A 17,726-nucleotide genomic window follows, 5' to 3' on the forward strand; every position below is an offset into this window, starting at 1 on the left:
AGAGCCGCAGAGCCAGTGGCTCTTTCAGGTCTGGTCACAGGTCCGCTCAACAGCGCCCCCCCACCAAACGGCTGAACGACCTGAAAGAGCCACTGGCTCTGCGGCTCTGCAGCTACATATGCTTCTAGCAAAATCCAGCCCCGCTGTTTGCAATGGGAGCAGCACGGAGTCTCGACTCTGGACTTATTTTATTTGGAATATAATGACTTTATACGCAAAAGTAGCCTAGTTTTAAGTTAAAATATTATAAATCTACATGCCTTGAGGATGTCATTCTTTATATAGCCTGCCTATCAGGCAAAAAAAATTATTCTAACGGAAACACTGATACCGTGATATATACCGTTACCGTCTATGCTTCAAATTATACCGTGATATAAATTTTAGACCATACCGTCCACCCCTACGATCCACTAGCAGGATCTTTCCACAATTATTTGATTTTCAAAACATGCAGTACCGGCCAGATCCGCTTAGGGGCGCCATCGCTCCACTGCAGTATCATTGATGGGATAAAAAATGCTTTTACAGTTCTGTGGGCGGATCATAGATCCTTGATTCCAAAAGAAGACCCTCCATCTTGGATCAGCTTGCCGAGCGTTTTTTTCAGCGTGGAATAATGGGATTTATGATTAGCCAATGTGCATATCGATCTACCAGAATCCGATGACTGGTGAGGAAATGCTGCCGGCGATCACATGGCCTGACGGTAGGATAATATTACCCCAAATTACAGCTGGATTGGACATTGTTTTATAACGTAACGTGATTGATCAGTGAAAATGCTATATTGAACGCACACTGTTCCCCGCCGCCCCCATTTCATCCATAGATGCTCTGTAATAGTCCGGATGCTACGCAGTTTGTTTTATTTCATTCGTATATATACAGCAGAAATGGCGTTTGATATAACGGCGCCAACGTTTAGCCTTTTTTGCAGCCTCCTGCAGAAAAGCCTAGACGAAAAGCGTGATATACCTTATATTCACGACGCTATAAAATGACAACCAACCGATGGATTTTTATTTTCTTTAAGCCATTATGAAGGCACGGTTTATGCACTCAAGTGACAATGAGAATGGACAGATAGCAATACTATAAATGATATATAAAGCTCTTAGAAAGTACATCGGTTTGTTTACAATCCTCGGTCCTCTGAGGCCTAAATCGCCGCGGGGCGCCGGACGCCATAGTGTTAATTAACAGACAGCCTTTTGCTGCATCATTTCAGAAAGTTTAAACCCTGTTGAGTTTTGTGTGCAACGTGATCAGACCAATCATTTTACTGCCGCGGTTTTGCACATAGCATATTTTAATACACTTTATTGTATATTAATTATATATAGTTATTGCCTGACACCACAGTTCGCCCTTTGCTTTTTAAATTTTTTCAATTGACAAAAGACGCGGGCCCTAAGAGCATAAACTCTTAAAATGTCCAAAGCTTTGCACTGTTTGGTGAAGCCGCAGTCGTCCTTTCGTTTTCATATGTGCAGCACATTGTGTTAACTCACTGGAGGCCAAACCCGAGATAGTCCGGGTTAACTCGCCATGCTCTGGGCGCCAAACCCGAGAAATCTCAGGTTTTAATCCATATTTCTTTTATTAGCGATATCCATTCATTTTTCATCCATCCAGCCTGACGTTATCATTGGGAATGGGTCTGAGCTCGCAAAGGGCAAATACCGCCGCCTATCGTCTCCCAGATGGTATTGCACATCATTGGATTGGATTGGCTGGGACTGTGCATCAAAAAAATAAGTCCGGTCCAGGTTTTACTTCTCGGGCATGCAGCTGGATAACGTTGGATCAATAAACACGATCAATATTTGGAATGGCGATCAGGAATTGGATTAATCTTTTTGCATGACATCAGATGTGAGGTAAGGCGTTTATGTTATGAATCTTGGGGTAATCAGCGTGCGCCTCAGCCTACAACGCCGGGCTTGTGGCAGGCAACATGAATGACCACAAGGTGGCGAGATACAATGTTAGGAGGGCAGTAATAGAAGTAAAGAGGCGCTACAGGTAGGGTTGCCCCCCGGCCCCCCGGTTCTAAACGCGAACCGGTACAAAATTAGAAAAAAACTGAGTATTAATAATAGGGATTCCCCGATCGATCGGCCACCGATCGTTATCGGCCGATAATCAGTATAAATATGCGATCGGTGATAATGCTTTATATTCGCCGATCGTCAAAACCGATCTCACTCGCTCGTCTCGCTGAGTTCTGTCTGACACCGGGAGTTGTGCGGCGTCTGCTCCTCCCTCCAGCCCCTCCCGCGCGCATGTAAACACGGGTCTAGTAGTCTAGTCTAGTGGGACGGGAGGACGGCGTCTCCCTTAGCTAACGTTAGCTACCATTACAAAATGACCCAGTCAACCATTTACTTCCAGTCCAATACATGAGGCATTGTCTAACCGAACGGTATCTAGCCGGCCAGCTACCGATAGCTCCTGACATCAACAAACACTCCAGCAAGTATAGTAGAGACGTGTATGATACCTCAGCTAGCTCATGTTAGCTGACGCCAGCTCACTGTTCAAAACGAAATGTCCCACTGAACTAAATAGTTCACAGAGGCGCTGTATCAACGTTATATAGCCGGCCAGCAGTAGCCACAGATAGCTCCTGATATCAATGTTTTATAACACTCATTCGATGCGTATTCGAGCTGAGGGCATGTTGTTGAATATGATCGGGTCTAGCTGCAGCTCCGGAGAATCCTGGCCGTAGCTGCAGGCTACTCGAGTATAGGGTCTAGCTGCAGCTCCGGAGAATCCTGGCCGTAGCTGGAGGCTACTAGAGTACACACAGACAGTGGAGCTTGTTGCGTGGTGGCGATGTCTCGCAGATAATACAAGTACAAGTCTAATTATATAATACCGTAATTCCTCTAATAGTAACCGGTATTCAATTAAAAACCGGGTCTCTATTAATGACCGGGTGCGCTGTTGAGCTAAGCAATTATAAGCCGGCCTCCTAATACAAGCCGGGTATATTTTGTTATTGTTGTTATATGCTGGCCTGGCTGTGCAGTAAATACCATATAATGATATGGTGTTAATGTTTACCAAGAGAGTAAGCCTACCTCAGAATTGTATAAAACGAAGTTATTATTATACCAGTATTGTGATTGCACTATTTTACTTTATTTAACTTTTTTTGACCACCTGTAATTGCACTGTTTACTACCGTATTTCATACAGTACTTGGTTTCAATAAATGAACCCAGTACATTTTACTGGGTTCAAACTGACACAAAATGTTGATTTATTCATTATGATCGGTTTGAAAATTAGAAATATAGGCCCCTCTCTTATACATGCCTCCTCCTAATACAAGCCTGGTATCTGCTACAGTTGAAACAAATACAAGCCAGGGTTACTACTATTAGAGGAATTACGGTATATATATTAAAAAAAAATTATAAAATAAATTTAAAAATTTTTTTAATCAAAAGCGATTGGTATCGGATCGGTATCGGCCGATATGGCTCACGACGATCGGTGATCGGTGGCAAAAAACGTGATCGGGGCATCCCTAATTAATAAGCTCAGACATTATCGGTACTGCTATCGATACTCTTACTCTTATTATTATTATGAGTTTTTTTTTGAGGAATTTAAACGTTGCAAACTATCTCTCCTCTGCTCTCTCTGTCTGCATGAGAAGCGAGCCACAGCAAGCCATTACACACACTTGTCGCGAGCCGCTCACACATACACGGGTAGGGAGGTGCCTGTCCGTGGCTAGCTACGTTAGCTACGGAACTAATAGAATGTACCATTCAGCAACACTGAAACTGACAAACGTTATGCCGAGTTCATACTACACTACACGTATGAACTCGACATAGCGTTAACGTTACTCCGTTTCCATGAAGTGTTTAATTAGCAGCAATCTGTTCTGTTGTTGAAAATGTAACGTTAACGTGGCTAGCTACTAGGGGTGGGACGGTACGCAACCGAACCGTGTACCGTTCGGCACGACCTCCACGGTTCGGGCGTCTGTGTATTGTACGGTTCCGGGGATGCGCAAATAAAAAAAAACTTCATTTGGCGGAGCCGGGAGAGGTGAGCGCTGGCTGCAGGCAGCAGCAGCACTGCAGCCAGGTGCTAGTCAGTTTGTGTAAAAATGGCAAGCAGCACAATATAAATCAATCTTCATTACGACTTTAAAAACATTAACATTACATAGGCCTACACACATCTTGCCATAGCGTTAGCAGTTTGTACAACACAACGCACGTTTTAACTATGGTAGGCCCGCTAGCCCCAGCTAATACAGTCAACGAAATGTTACCGTAGCTAGTACTAGCTAGCAGTGGAGGAAATGAGAGTCTGAGAGGCGGGTTGTTTAAAGACAATGATAGGCGTTTATTCAACATCCAAGAAGGCTAACATACAACTGTGTTTACTAACTCCAACCGGGACTATTGCTGCTTTCGTGCTGCTTGTTGATGTTATGAACTCCTCCTAAGCTGATGGTCCCACACGCTAAAATGTCCGTGGGGACCCGCGCCAACCCATAGATAGTTCCAACTCACCGAATTACGTAATCAACCACAGTTGCACTCAATATTTAAATAATGTTAGTCTAAATAAATGTAGACAGATAATGTACGTATTTTAAAAATAGAATGAACAGAGCAGTGTTGTTTTTAAACAGTACAGTGTGTGTGTGTTAGTTTGATGTATGCTGTCAGTTCGGTCTTTGTGTGCCAAACATTATTTAAGGCTGTAAACACTTCCTCCTCGTGGTAAAATGATGTGCCTGATGTCAAACTGCCTCATTCTTTCAGTTTTTGTATGACTACGTCCTTGAGAATAACTGAAAAGTTGGATTATTTTTAGGCTATATATATTTTATGCTGATTCTGGTACGTACCGAACCGTGGGTTGTGAACCGTCCCACCCCTACTAGCTACGTTAGCTACGGAGCTAATAGAGTGTACCATCCAGCAACACTGAAACTGACTAACGTTAACGTTATGCCGAGTTCATACTACACTACACGTATGAACTCGACACAGCGTTAACGTTACTCCGTTTCCATGAAGTGTTTAATTAGCAGCAAACTGTTCTGTTGTTGAAAATTTTATGTTAAGGTAGGTATCCGACGCACTTCCGGCGAGGACAGGAAGCCGTCATGAAATCGTTGTAGTCTTATTAACTAAAAGATTTTAACAAAATAAAAAGCAGCAGCACTAATAACTGAGTCATGTTTGCTATGTACTTCTTTCTTTAGGGGCGTAGGACATTTGTTTCACAGTTTTAGCATGTTTTATAGATGGCCAGGTTAAACACAGGTTTTTGTTTTTTTAAATGGGGGGGGGGTTTGATTTGATTGAAGTTTATTTCAAGTATGCAACACAATATATTTAAATAATAATCTAAAAGAACCGATAAGAGTATCGATAAAGTAACGAACCATTAAGCAGTATCGATAAGAGTAGTAGTATCGATAAAATCCTAACGATACCCATCCCTAGCTACAGGGATAAAATTGAACTTCAATATGAACAGGCTGACTCTAGAGATATGTGGCAGGGCCTCAGAACGATGACAGATTACAAAGGCACCTCCCTCAAGCTGAACAGTGACATCTCCTTAGCAAATGATCTCAATACCTTCTATGCGAGGTTTGAGGCTGTGAATAACAACACCAGCCTAGAAACCACTGCAATGGAGGGGGGGGGGGACACTGCTGATGGAGACTCAGTGTTCAGGGTAACAGAACATGAGGTGAGGAGGACCTTTAAGAAAGTGAATATAGGGAAGGCAGCAGGACCGGACGGTATCCCCGGCCGCGTCCTAAAAGTCTGTGCCGACCAACTGGCCCCGGTATTCACTGACATATTTAACCTGTCCTTGGAACAGGCTGTCATCCCCACCTGTCTGAAGAAGTCCACTATTATCCCTGTACCCAAAAAATCCAAGCCTGCTTGCCTCAACGACTACCGCCCTGTAGCTCTCACCTCCATAGCCATGAAGTGCTTTGAGAAGCTAGTAAAGGGCTACATCTGCTCCTCCCTCCCCATCAACCTGGACCCCCTGCAATTTGCATACCGCCCCAACAGGTCCACGGAGGACGCCATAGCCCATGTGCTGCACACAGCAGCATCACACCTGGACAAGAGGCAGGAGAACTATGTGAGAATGCTGTTCATCGACTACAGCTCAGCATTCAATACCATAGTCCCCTCCAAACTCATAGCCAAGCTCAGGGACCTGGGCTTAAACTATGACCTCTGCCAGTGGGTCTTGGACTTCCTGACGGGCAGACCCCAGGTGGTGAGAGCAGGCAACTGCACCTCCTCATCCATCACTCTCAACATAGGGGCCCCCTAGGGCTGTGTTCTGAGTCCCCTCCTCTACTCCCTGTACACACATCAGCGTTTCCGTTAGCCGGTAATTACCGGTATTTGACTGGCAAAATATGTTGAAGTCCGAATATTTAAATATCTCCGGTCATAATGTCCGGTGAAAATAATTTCTCTAAGCACAATTTTATTATTTGAATTGTATTAAAATAGGCTCAAATTAAATAGCCTATGAACGAAACAATCATTACATGTTGCTTCACGCTGATAAAGCGCGGATGGCGCCGCTCGGATGTGAATCTTTTTTTCTTCCTTTTTTGAGCCTGTCTGGCCACCATAACGACAAACAGGTATATCAGGCCCAAGTGGAAAGTTTAATTATCCTGGCTGAGGTGCGACATTATATCCACATTTTCCAGTTCACTGATCCAGCCAGGGTTACCAGTGACACGGTTCATTCTCATGGAGTTCTACAGTATCGCGTTGGATCCATACACGTATCGATTTTTTCGAATGGTGATCAGGAATTGGAATATACCAGTTGGATACCATCTGATGTCAGGTAAGGACTCTATGTTATCAGTGTTAGGATAATCAGAGTAAGTTTGATGAAGTTATAAGCTGTTTTGTGAAATGTCTTCTTTCGTTTTCACTAAAAGTCCGAGAGGAAATCAACGAGGCGATTATCCGCGCGCGGCCGTAATGTGCTTGCGTGCACGTATAATATAAAAATATTGATCAGCGTTTATTTGAAAACGATTCATAAAAAGGCCGACGAATATCAACGTTGTGGAATATTCCACTAAAAGACGATTTTCATAGAATGCTCCAGAATGAGCTGTTTTTTATATCAAAACGGGGGCTTTTCTAACTGCTCTGAAACGGAAACGACGCGATAAACAGCCTTGACAGCACTGACTGGAAAATAGTCTTTGATAATGCGATGGGCAGATTAGACACATAGCCATAATTTAAAACATAGATTAGGCGATATTAACGTTAACATTGGCGCCGATGGTGGCATTCAGCTGGTAAAAAGGAAAACCAGGCTGACCGGCATTTCTCGAATATGTCCGGGGATAGAAATCTTGCAGGACAAACAGACCGGCACGAATATGTTCTAACGGAAACGCTGACACACATGACTGTGTGGCACAGCGGAACAACAACACAATCATCAAATTTGCTGACGACACAGTAGTGGTGGGCCTGATCTCTGCAAACGACGAGAGGGCCTACCTGGAGGAGGTCAAGGTTCTAGCGGGATGGTGTCAAGAGAACAGCCTCTCCCTGAACGTCAGCAAAACAAAGGAGATGATTGTGGACTTTAGGAGGTCAGGGGTCAGGGACTACAGCCCCCTCAGCATCGACGGGGCACTGGTTGAGAGAGTGAACAGTTTTAAGTACCTCGGAGTCCACATATCCGAGGACTTGACATGGACCACACACATTGACAGTGTTGTGAAGAAGGCACGGAAACGCCTCTACTTCCTCAGGCGCCTAAGGAAGTTCCAAGTCAGTCAGAAGATCTGTAAGAACTTCTACTCATGCACAATAGAGAGCATCCTGACTGGCAATATCACCTCCTGGTTTGAGAATAGCACCGCACAAGACCGTAGCAGACTACAGAGAGTGGCCCGTTCAGCCGAACGCACAATTGGAGGGGGGCTTCCCACTCTCCAGGACATTTACAACAAGCGGTGCATGGGTAAGGCTAAGAGAATTATCAAAGACTCCAGCCACCCAAACAACTGCCTCTTTGAACTGCTGCGGTAAGGCAAGCGATACCGGAGTCTCATGGCAAGCACAGAGAGACACAGAAGAAGCTTCTATCCCCAGGCCATCAGGATGCTCAATGAACAATAACACTATGTAACAACCATCAAATGCACTCACAGCACACACATCCACACGCACACACTCACTTTAAACAAACAACTCACTGCAGCACCCACTTTAGAACACCTAAACACACTTTATATTTATTGGTAAAGAATTTGCACTACAACCCATACCTCATTACACCTTACTGTAAATTGTACCTAAATTGTACCTCATCCCATTTCTGCTTTGCACTGTATAGTTTATTGTAACTCAGTTACTTCTACTCTGCATTGTACATTATATGTATATACTGAACACTTGTCTACGTACTTGACTTCTATTTTATACTTGCTATACTTATTTTATACTTTTATATCTATTTTTGTCTAGCACAGTCTCTGGAGCATAACAGAAAGAAGTATTTTGTATAAAAATATTCTGTACTTCTGTATGACAACTAATAAAGAAACTTGAACTTGTTCCTATCACTGCCATCGGAGCATGTGCGTGTGAGGTTCGCGCCGACCAAAGTACGGAGAAGCGATTTTTCAGACCCCGCTTCTCTTCGTGCATGAGGACACATACTATCGATAATCTAGCGTTTATTTGAAAACTATTCATAAATCAAGCGACAAATGGCACGATTTCTAAGGAAATACATTTAAGCTCGATTTGCTGGAGTTTATTGAGATGAGACAGAATGCCCTACAAATATATTGATATTCATCATGGTATAAAATGGAAATGTATGAAAAAAATTTGTTTTGTGCATGTTGACTGGAAGCAACTCATTGACAATCACGGTGTTATTTAGATCTATTGCTATTATATTTGATATGTTTTAAGCACTCGCAAATAAGTCCTATTCTCCATTGGATAAAGCGTTGGCCCAGAAGGGCCATCAGCAGAGGGCGCTGTTGGCCCTGAATGAGTTAATGACAAATACAAATAGGGAGGTGTCTGACGTCACTGGTTGTTCCACCCGTATAGGGATTTATCATTGGGGAAATGGATTATCGGCTATTGTTTTTTTTTTTTTTTTTTATATATTTTTTTTGCACAAATCTCTCCAATATTCAACACATATCTTTCCACATCACAATATGCAACGTCCAAGATTTGCCTTTTTCTTTTTTTTGTAAGAACATACAAAACATGTAAAAGACTCATACAAATACATTAAAAACTGACATGGAAATTAAAAAAAGACTTACGAAAAAAAATACTATACATTGTGCATATATATCCCTGATGCACATACTTTACATGTAGACCGATCTACCTGCGAGCAGGTATGTCTACCTGCGAGCAGGTATGGATTATCGGCTATTGTAACAATTCTGCCGCATGGAAATTGAAAAACGTTCCATTTTTGCACAAAACGAGTTCCCTTCTGAACTTGAACTTCTATCACTTCTATCACTAACATTATTGTTTAAGCATTTTTGGTTGAAATAAAATTCAGCGATTTTTTTTAATGATTAATTGCGAATATTTTCATGTTGAGCTATAGATTGTGGATGAATAGGCACATAAGGTACACCATGCCAATGTTAATGCTTTATTTGTTTTAAACAAGACAATTTAGAAATGGGCAATGGGGAAATACATTGCGTTGGACAGAGGGTGGAACACGAAAAACGGCAATGACGTAAGCACTACACCTCCCTATTGAACCTCAAGAGTAGGGATGCCCCGATCGATCGGCCACCGATCGTTATCGGCCGATAATTAGTATAAATATGCGATCGGGGAATTCCGATAATTAGTCATATTCGCAGATCGCGGAAACTGATCAAGTGGATATCTCACTCGCTTGTCTCAGACGCACAGGACCTGCAAACTGCTCCTCCTCCCTAGCCCCGCCCGCCCCCGTGTAGAGTTTGTAAACAAAGAGGTGCGGCTCCTCTGCTCGAGTCTGTAGTGCATTCGACCTGAGCTAACGTTAGCTACCTAGCTATCGTTACTGTTTAAACAAAATTACCCAGTCAACTATTCACCTTTAGTAGGCATTGTCTAACGGTATTTAGCCGGCTAGCTACCGATAGCTCCTGATATCAACAAATGCTCCAGCAAGTCTTGTAGTGCATGTTGATACCTCCGTTAGCTCGCGTTAGCTCGCGTTAGCTGACGTTAGTTCACTGTTCAAAACGAAATGTCCGATTGAACTAAATAGTTGTCTTAACGTCATCTAGCCGGCTAGCAGTAGCTACAGATAGCTCCTGATATCAATGTCTTATAACATTGATTGAATGCGTATTCGAGCTGAGGGCTTGCTGAATGTTAAATGACCAAAGCATAACGTTACCAATAGGGTCCCGCTGCAGCGCCGGAGAATCCTTTTTGGTAGCTGGAGGCTACTAGAGTACACACAGACAGTGGAGCTGTTTGCAGATAGCGAGCATTTTGACTTGTTGCGTGGTGGCGATGTCTCGCAGATAATACAAGTACAAGTCTAATTATATAATATATATATTTTATTAAAAAAAAAAAAAAAATTATATAAAATTATTTTTAATTTCTTTTTAATCAAAAACGATCGGTATCGGCCGATATGGCTCACGACGATCGGTGGCAAAAAACGTGATCGGGGCATCCCTACTCAAGAGAGTTTCCAATTGAGGAAGATTCTTCAAATGTTGCCATTTCCATCAAGATTTTCTAATGCAATACTTAAAAATTTGCATAAATATATGTTGATTGGAACGCGGCTAGACAAACAAAGTGCTTGTGGTTTGTTTATCTCCGATCAACTCCCCTAGCTAGCAACATAGCAAAGTTAACGCTAGAAAGCTAATGTAACTCAACACTTAACTGACAGTGTATGGAAAAACAAACATCACAACATCTGTATCATGCTAACCATCTATAGCACTCTTTGTAAATGAATGAGATTTTGTAAAATAAAATTATAAACGAGTATGAAAGATGATTAGAAAGCTTGTGAGTTCGACTTGCAAGCGAGCAAGCTAGCCTGCAAAGCTCAACTGTATGTTATTAAATTGTTTCAGTTAGGGATGTCCGATATTATCGGCCGATATCGGCATTAAAATGTGATATCGGAAAATATCGGTATCGGTTTTCAAATTTTTATTTATTTATTTATTTTTTACATTTCTATAACCTTTATTTACCCAGGCAAGCAAGTAAGAACAAATTCTGATTTTATTTATTGTCAAAAGTATGCATAATGTTGTGTTAATTCCACAACAAGAGATATGTAATGTTAATTACCTGAAATTATTCCATTTTTGGGGGGGGGGGGGGCCCTGCATATATCGGTATCGGTTGATATCGGTATCGGAAATTAAGAGTTGGACAATATCGGTATAGGTAAAAATGCCAATATCGAGCATCCATAGTTTCAGTAAGTTGCTAGGTTTTGGGCGGGATCAGAGAGCTTGCTGTTAGAACTCTGAACAGCTGTTTATGATGTACCCTGCCCAGTTTTTGCAGCCAGTACAATTTTGACATGACAGTGCCAAATTCAAGACTATACAAATAAAAGTACAGGAGGGTGAGGTGGGAGAACAATGAGGCAGGAAGTGAAAGATTGTTATTTGTAGGTCTATTCAAATCTTAAATATCACTAGAGCACTGCCAAAACTTGTTTATAGAGGCTGAAATGTCATTCTTTGACGTTCTGATCAAACTTTCAAACTAGACAATGCAGATCAAATATCACTCAAGATCTAGCAATAGCATAGCAATCTTACAGCTATAAATGTTATCAGAAACATATTTTAGGTACAACTTTGGGTAGAAAAAGAGAAAGTTGACAAGCGAAAGACCCGCCATTTCCTTTTTGAAAACGGGAGCAGAGAACCACGGACTGCCCACTAGCAGCTCGTTTATCCAATCAGGTGCATTCCACGCGGAGAAATGGCAAGTAGGGGGGGGGGGAATACATCACGCAATAACGGGGACTCGCTGCCCAAAGGTTGATGTCCAGAAAAGTCCTGATCACAGCAAAATAGAAAGACAAAAAAATCCAGGCAGAGGGAGGGGTCTCTGCAGATAAACACACCACCACACACTTGTAGTCGGTCTTAAGCGATGATTGAGAGGGATTATGTTTGTATGAGTCTATACATTGTTTTTTTGGGGGGGGGGGGGAATTCTACTCATTATACCTTTATTATAGGCACTACACAGACTAAGCCTACTCTCATTTTAATACTGGATACGGGGATTACTGGGAAGAATGCGTTTCATTCAAGAGTGAAAAAGCAGTCATTTTCAAGGAAGTTCTAAATGCCTACTCAGTAAGTTGGCGGGCTGTGCCGGTGTGGCCCCCGTGGCGGCGGCTGGGCTGACGCTGGGAGCCGCAGCGGGGACAGCGTCGCTGCTGTTGGCCTGGGGTGTCACAGACGAGGGGCCGACACCAGAAGCCTGAGACGTACCACCACCACCACCACCCGAGGATCTGAAGAGACAAAGCCATGGTCGTATATAAAATAAATGTTAGACATGGGGTTTGTACTTAACCTGCTAATTTTATTTTGTTTTGAAAACATGATTAAGAAAACCTAACGTCTTACTTAGGGGCAGTCTTGATGACGAGGTGAACAGTGAGTCCGTCTTTGATACCATGCTGGTTTAAAGTATCCCCGTCCTTCAAGATCTTCCCGGCGAATATCAACACCAGCTGCTCCTGCTTGGCCTTAAACCGCTTGGATATCTCCTCTTTGAACTGTGGGAGCAAGGCAAGTTTATTTGTATAACACATTTCATACACAGAAGCAATTCAAAGTGATTTACATTAAATGGATAAAAGGAAAGAGCATAGAAAAATAAAAAGTCCAAGTGCAATTAGTATCAGCAATTAAAGGTGGACATAAAAATCTTTAGCCTCTTTTTAAAAGTATCCAGAGTTGGGGCATATCTAAGATCTTCTTGAAGTTTGTTCCAGATATGCGTAGCATAATAACTGAATGCTGCTTCACCGTGTTTTGTTTTACCGTAATCCTTTTTAGGGACTAGGTTAGCAGACCGGTCCCTGATGACCTGAGAAGTCTAGGGTTCATAGGCTGGAAACAAGTCAGTGATGTATTTTGGCCCTAAACCATGAAGTGATTTATAGAAGTAACTATGATTCTATGACACACTAGTAGCCAATTCAGAAACCTAATAACTAGTGTACTATGTTTCTTAGTGTTTGTTAGGATTCTAGCAGCAGCATTCTGAATGAGCTGTAGGTGGCTACATGTTTTTTTGAGGAAGGCCTGAGAAAACACCAATACAGTAGTCTAAACTAGTAATGGAAATGAAGATGTAAAGGTGTGTCTTGTTTGGACACATATCCTCTAAAAGTGCTAAGATGATAACAGGCCGATCTTGTCATAGACTTGATATGAGAGTAAATGTAGACGTAGGCCCCGGTAAATGTCAACCCCCCAACAACCCCCCCCCCCCAGCCACCCAACCACCTCCAATGTACAGTTTCTTCCCCTTCGGATGTATATTTTTATGATATATTTTTCTTACACAGTATATTTGTATGTCTTGTGTCATAAATGTCTTAATGAATTGAAAATGGAGGACCCTTATGTAAACAAGACTAAAGTATTTTTCTGGTCTGCATCCTCTTAGCAGTTGTTTGTATTGAGCCATACTGTATTGTACCCATTCTGCAATCTGTTAATACAGTTTTCAATCAATCAATCAGTCAGTCAATAATAACACCAAGATCTCTCAGTTGGATTATAAACTTCAAAGAAAGGGAATCAAGACGTGTATCACATCACCGTACTACTGACTATCTTGTATTTTGCACTAGAGACTCATATCACTGGACTCTCATCACTGGACTATCTTGTGTTTGTACTTTTTATATTATACTGTATTTGTATCTATACTTTAAGTGTATCTATAGTGTATATAGATACTGGACTGTAGATGACTGTGAAGCTATGCATCCCCCACCCTGTAACCTCCCCATGCTGCTTTGACACCCGAATTTCCCCAAGGGGATCAATAAAGGATCATCTTATTTATCTTGTGTGTCAACTCTCACCATGCCTTCTTTAGCGCCGAAGACAATTGTCTCAGAACAGATTAGTAAAATACTCATCATAGGTTAAGTCTACTTAAGAGTGATTGTTTAAAAAAAAAAAAAAAAAGGGAATACGAGCAAATAAACTCAAGTCATGAACCGGCCTTGGCACCCCGCCCCCTCATTGACCGCTAAAAGACCACAGATAGCTAGGGTTATATTGTACTAGCAAGGTTCTCACAGATCTATCCCAATGTTTGTTGGCTGCTTTTTCTTCCATTACAATCCGTGATCGATGTTAACTTAGTGTTCGTTACTTACAACCACATACGTCGTTGCGACTCCTACGTTTTAAAGACAACATCCATCAGCACCCTAACGTTAGTTTACTTTAAGGTTAGCTTAGCTAGCTAAATGTAGATGTCGCAATGTCCCCAAAAAAGAGCCGTGGATCAAAATGATAAGCAATCTAACGTCGTGGAGTCCACAGACGCCATTGTCTAATCTACGATGAACATAACATGCCAAACAACACGTCAGAGTGGCTACAGAAGAACTTCCCCACTTGCCGGTGGTGCTTGGCAGACAGTCAGCCTGTCAGGCAGCCAACTGACGTTAGTTAGCTAGTTAGCAAGTGTCGCTAGCTGGCTGCTAGCGCTAGCCGAGCTAACCAACGTCATAGCATGACTTGCATAGCCAAGTGTGTAAAGCAAGAACGAGTACCTGGGCGACAGAAGAATCCTCCGAGATCGCAATCTCCTCCTTATCTTTTGGGGTTTTGACAGTGACTACGATCATAGTCTCGCATTGAGGATCATTTTGATCTACGTTGGAATCCACACTGGGGTCTGTGCCGCTGTTCTCCGCCATCTTTACTACTCCTCAACATCCCCCGAGCTGACACCTGAGAACTACAACAATGAAGCCTACTGGCGGGGAGGTGTCATTGCAATCAATGCCACTGGGCATTTGTATTTCTATATTGTATTGTATTTCTATAATAATTTGTGCGTACGAAATAAAAAAATATAAATAAAAAACAACAACATAGAAATGTTAACGTTTTACTATGATTCAATTGAGTAGCTATGTCTCTCTCACATTATACTTCTGTAAGTGTCACAGGTGGACAGGATACTTCCTGTGTTTTTTTTGTTTATTTTGTTTATTTTAATTTTTTTTTTTTTACTAAAGACGTAGTGAACTTCCAATTGCCCCAGGTTTCCTACCTCACTAGGGACATTTCATTCATGGACTGTGATTACGATGATATGGGGCAGCTGGAACTGTGTAATTGGGGAGAAGTTGCAGGCTATATTTTTATGTGGGATTAGCTGCTGTGTTATATATATCTATGCTTGCGCCAGCCCCTCTCCCTGCAGTACCAGTGACTACAGTTTCAAGACCGCAGTTCTAGGACCCTTGTTCTTCGCGACACTGCCATCTAGCGAATTGGATGACTGCATTTTTTTTAACGGTTTATTCCACCAAAATGCTACTTTGTACAGCTACTTATAGTTTTAAAGGAAAACACAGATGTGACTCAGATTTATTTTTAAATGTATAATTTATTTACAAAAGTGTATAACAATATACATCACTATTAAAAACAATACAACATGTATATACAATTTAAAACCACCCCCATTCATCAAAGAGAAGCCGCCTATTCTTGGTCCTCGCTCCACGATGGTGGAATGAACTTCCCGCCACAGTTAGGACAGCCGAATCCCGACCAATATTTTGCTGTCGACTAAAAACACACTTCTTCAATCAATATATGAAATGAAAAAAAAACTAAAACAACACTACCCCCCTACTGCTTGACCTTACTCCTAGAACCCACCTCACCCCTGCCCACTTTGACAACCTAGGATGGCTTAGAGTAGATGACAGAGTACAGCAACTTGCAATGGGCCTGGTCTACAAGATACACTACACGACCAAGGTACCCATGTACATGGCAAAATACTTCCCAAAGGTCAGTGAATACCACGATCACAACACCAGAGGGAGCTCCACAAATCATGTTAAACCCAGATTCGGCTCAAATAAGGGACTAAACACGTTTCGCAATTATGCCACATCAATGTGGAACGCCCTACCCAAAGCTGTAAAGGAATGTGGATCACTACCCACTTTCAAAACCTCTCTCAAGAGACACCTACGGGAGACTGCAATTCAACACTGGCCCCTGTAAATATCCTAACCCAACCCCCTCCAATGTACAGTCATTTACCTAGTATGGTTTTGTCAATAGTCCAATGTACAATTTTGTTTGTTTGTACAGAGTCTCCCCCCCCCTCAATGTACAGTTTTGCTTGTTTATACAGTGTGCCCCCCCCCCCCCAACCACCTCCAATGTAAATTACCCAGTATGGTTGTCAATATCCCAGTGTACCCAACCCCCCCCACCCAACCTCCTCCAATGTACAGTTTCTACGTCAAATGTATATACTCCCTTTTCTTGACTCCTTCTGTATCACAAACAGTACTGTATTTGCAAATCTGGTATGTCATAAATGTATAGATGTAGCAGTACTGACTATCTGTATGTCATGTATGTCATATATGTCCTGATGAATTGAAAATGGGGGACCCTGATGTAAACAAGACGAAAGTCTTTCTCTGGTCTGCATCCCCTTAACAATTGTGTGTATTGAGCTGTACTGTATTGTACCCATTCTGCAATCTGTTAATAAAGTTTTCAATCAATCAATCAAAGAAGGATCATATCTCGCCTGTTTTGGCCTCTCTTCACTGGCTTCCAGTTTGTTATAGAATTGATTTCAAGGTCCTGCTGTTCACTTTCGAAGCCCTGAACCAACTGGCACCCTCACAGATCTCTTAATCCCTTACACCATCTCCAGGTCTCTCAGGTCGTCTGACCTGGGCCTTCTGGCCGTCCCACGTCCCATGCTCAAGACTCAAACTCAGAGGTGACCGCGCTTTCGCAGTTACAGCCCCGGCCTAGACTATGGAATAGCCTTCCATCTTCCACCAGACTCGCCCCATCTGTTGATTCTTTCAACAGTCTCGACTTAAAACATACTTCTATTCACTAGCGTTTGAATCTTCTTAATGGGTTTTGTGCTGCTTACTAGTGTATATGTCTCTTCTACTGTATGTACTGATCTTTGTACGCCTGCTTTACCGTATTATAATGTGTTATTATTTATATGGCCTTGTACAGTACTTTGGTCAACTCTTGGTCTCTAACTACACACCCTCAATACCCCTCCTCTCTACATCCTCTGGCCGCCTCAGACCCACTCCTATCCGAGCTCCGGGAGGGTCATCAAAGAGAAGCCGCCTATTCTTGGTCCTCGCTCCACGATGGTGGAATGAACTTCCCGCCACAGTTAGGACAGCCGAATCCCGACCAATATTTTGCTGTCGACTAAAAACACACTTCTTCAATCAATATATGAAATGAAAAAAAAACTAAAACAACACTAACCTTCTTACTGTCCTATACTTGATTGATTGATTGAAAACTTTATTAACAGATTGAGGAATGGGTACAATACTGTACAGCTCAATACACACAATACTACCATGCACTCCTCCTATACTAATAT

At 42.2% G+C, this 17,726-nt stretch overlaps 1 protein-coding gene across 1 annotated transcript in view; it reads right to left on the bottom strand.

Annotated features, from left to right (window-relative positions):
• The window catches only part of ubqln4 (ubiquilin 4), a 49,759-nt gene extending 34,722 nt beyond the window's left edge, over positions 1–15,037 (bottom strand). Inside the window, exons 1-3 of the mRNA XM_084335977.1 lie at positions 14,869–15,037; positions 12,692–12,843; positions 12,413–12,576 (exon numbers count right to left, since the gene is read on the bottom strand). Of these exons, the coding sequence (XP_084192103.1) occupies positions 12,413–12,576; positions 12,692–12,843; positions 14,869–15,015 (463 nt within the window). The 5' untranslated portion in view covers positions 15,016–15,037. The remainder of the gene's footprint in view (positions 1–12,412; positions 12,577–12,691; positions 12,844–14,868) is intronic.
• Between the last annotated feature and the right edge of the window lie 2,689 nt (positions 15,038–17,726).

The sequence above is a fragment of the Notolepis coatsorum genome, assembly GCF_963971535.1.
Source record: "Notolepis coatsorum genome assembly, chromosome: 19".
In the NCBI taxonomy this organism is placed as follows: Eukaryota; Metazoa; Chordata; class Actinopteri; order Aulopiformes; family Paralepididae; genus Notolepis; species Notolepis coatsorum.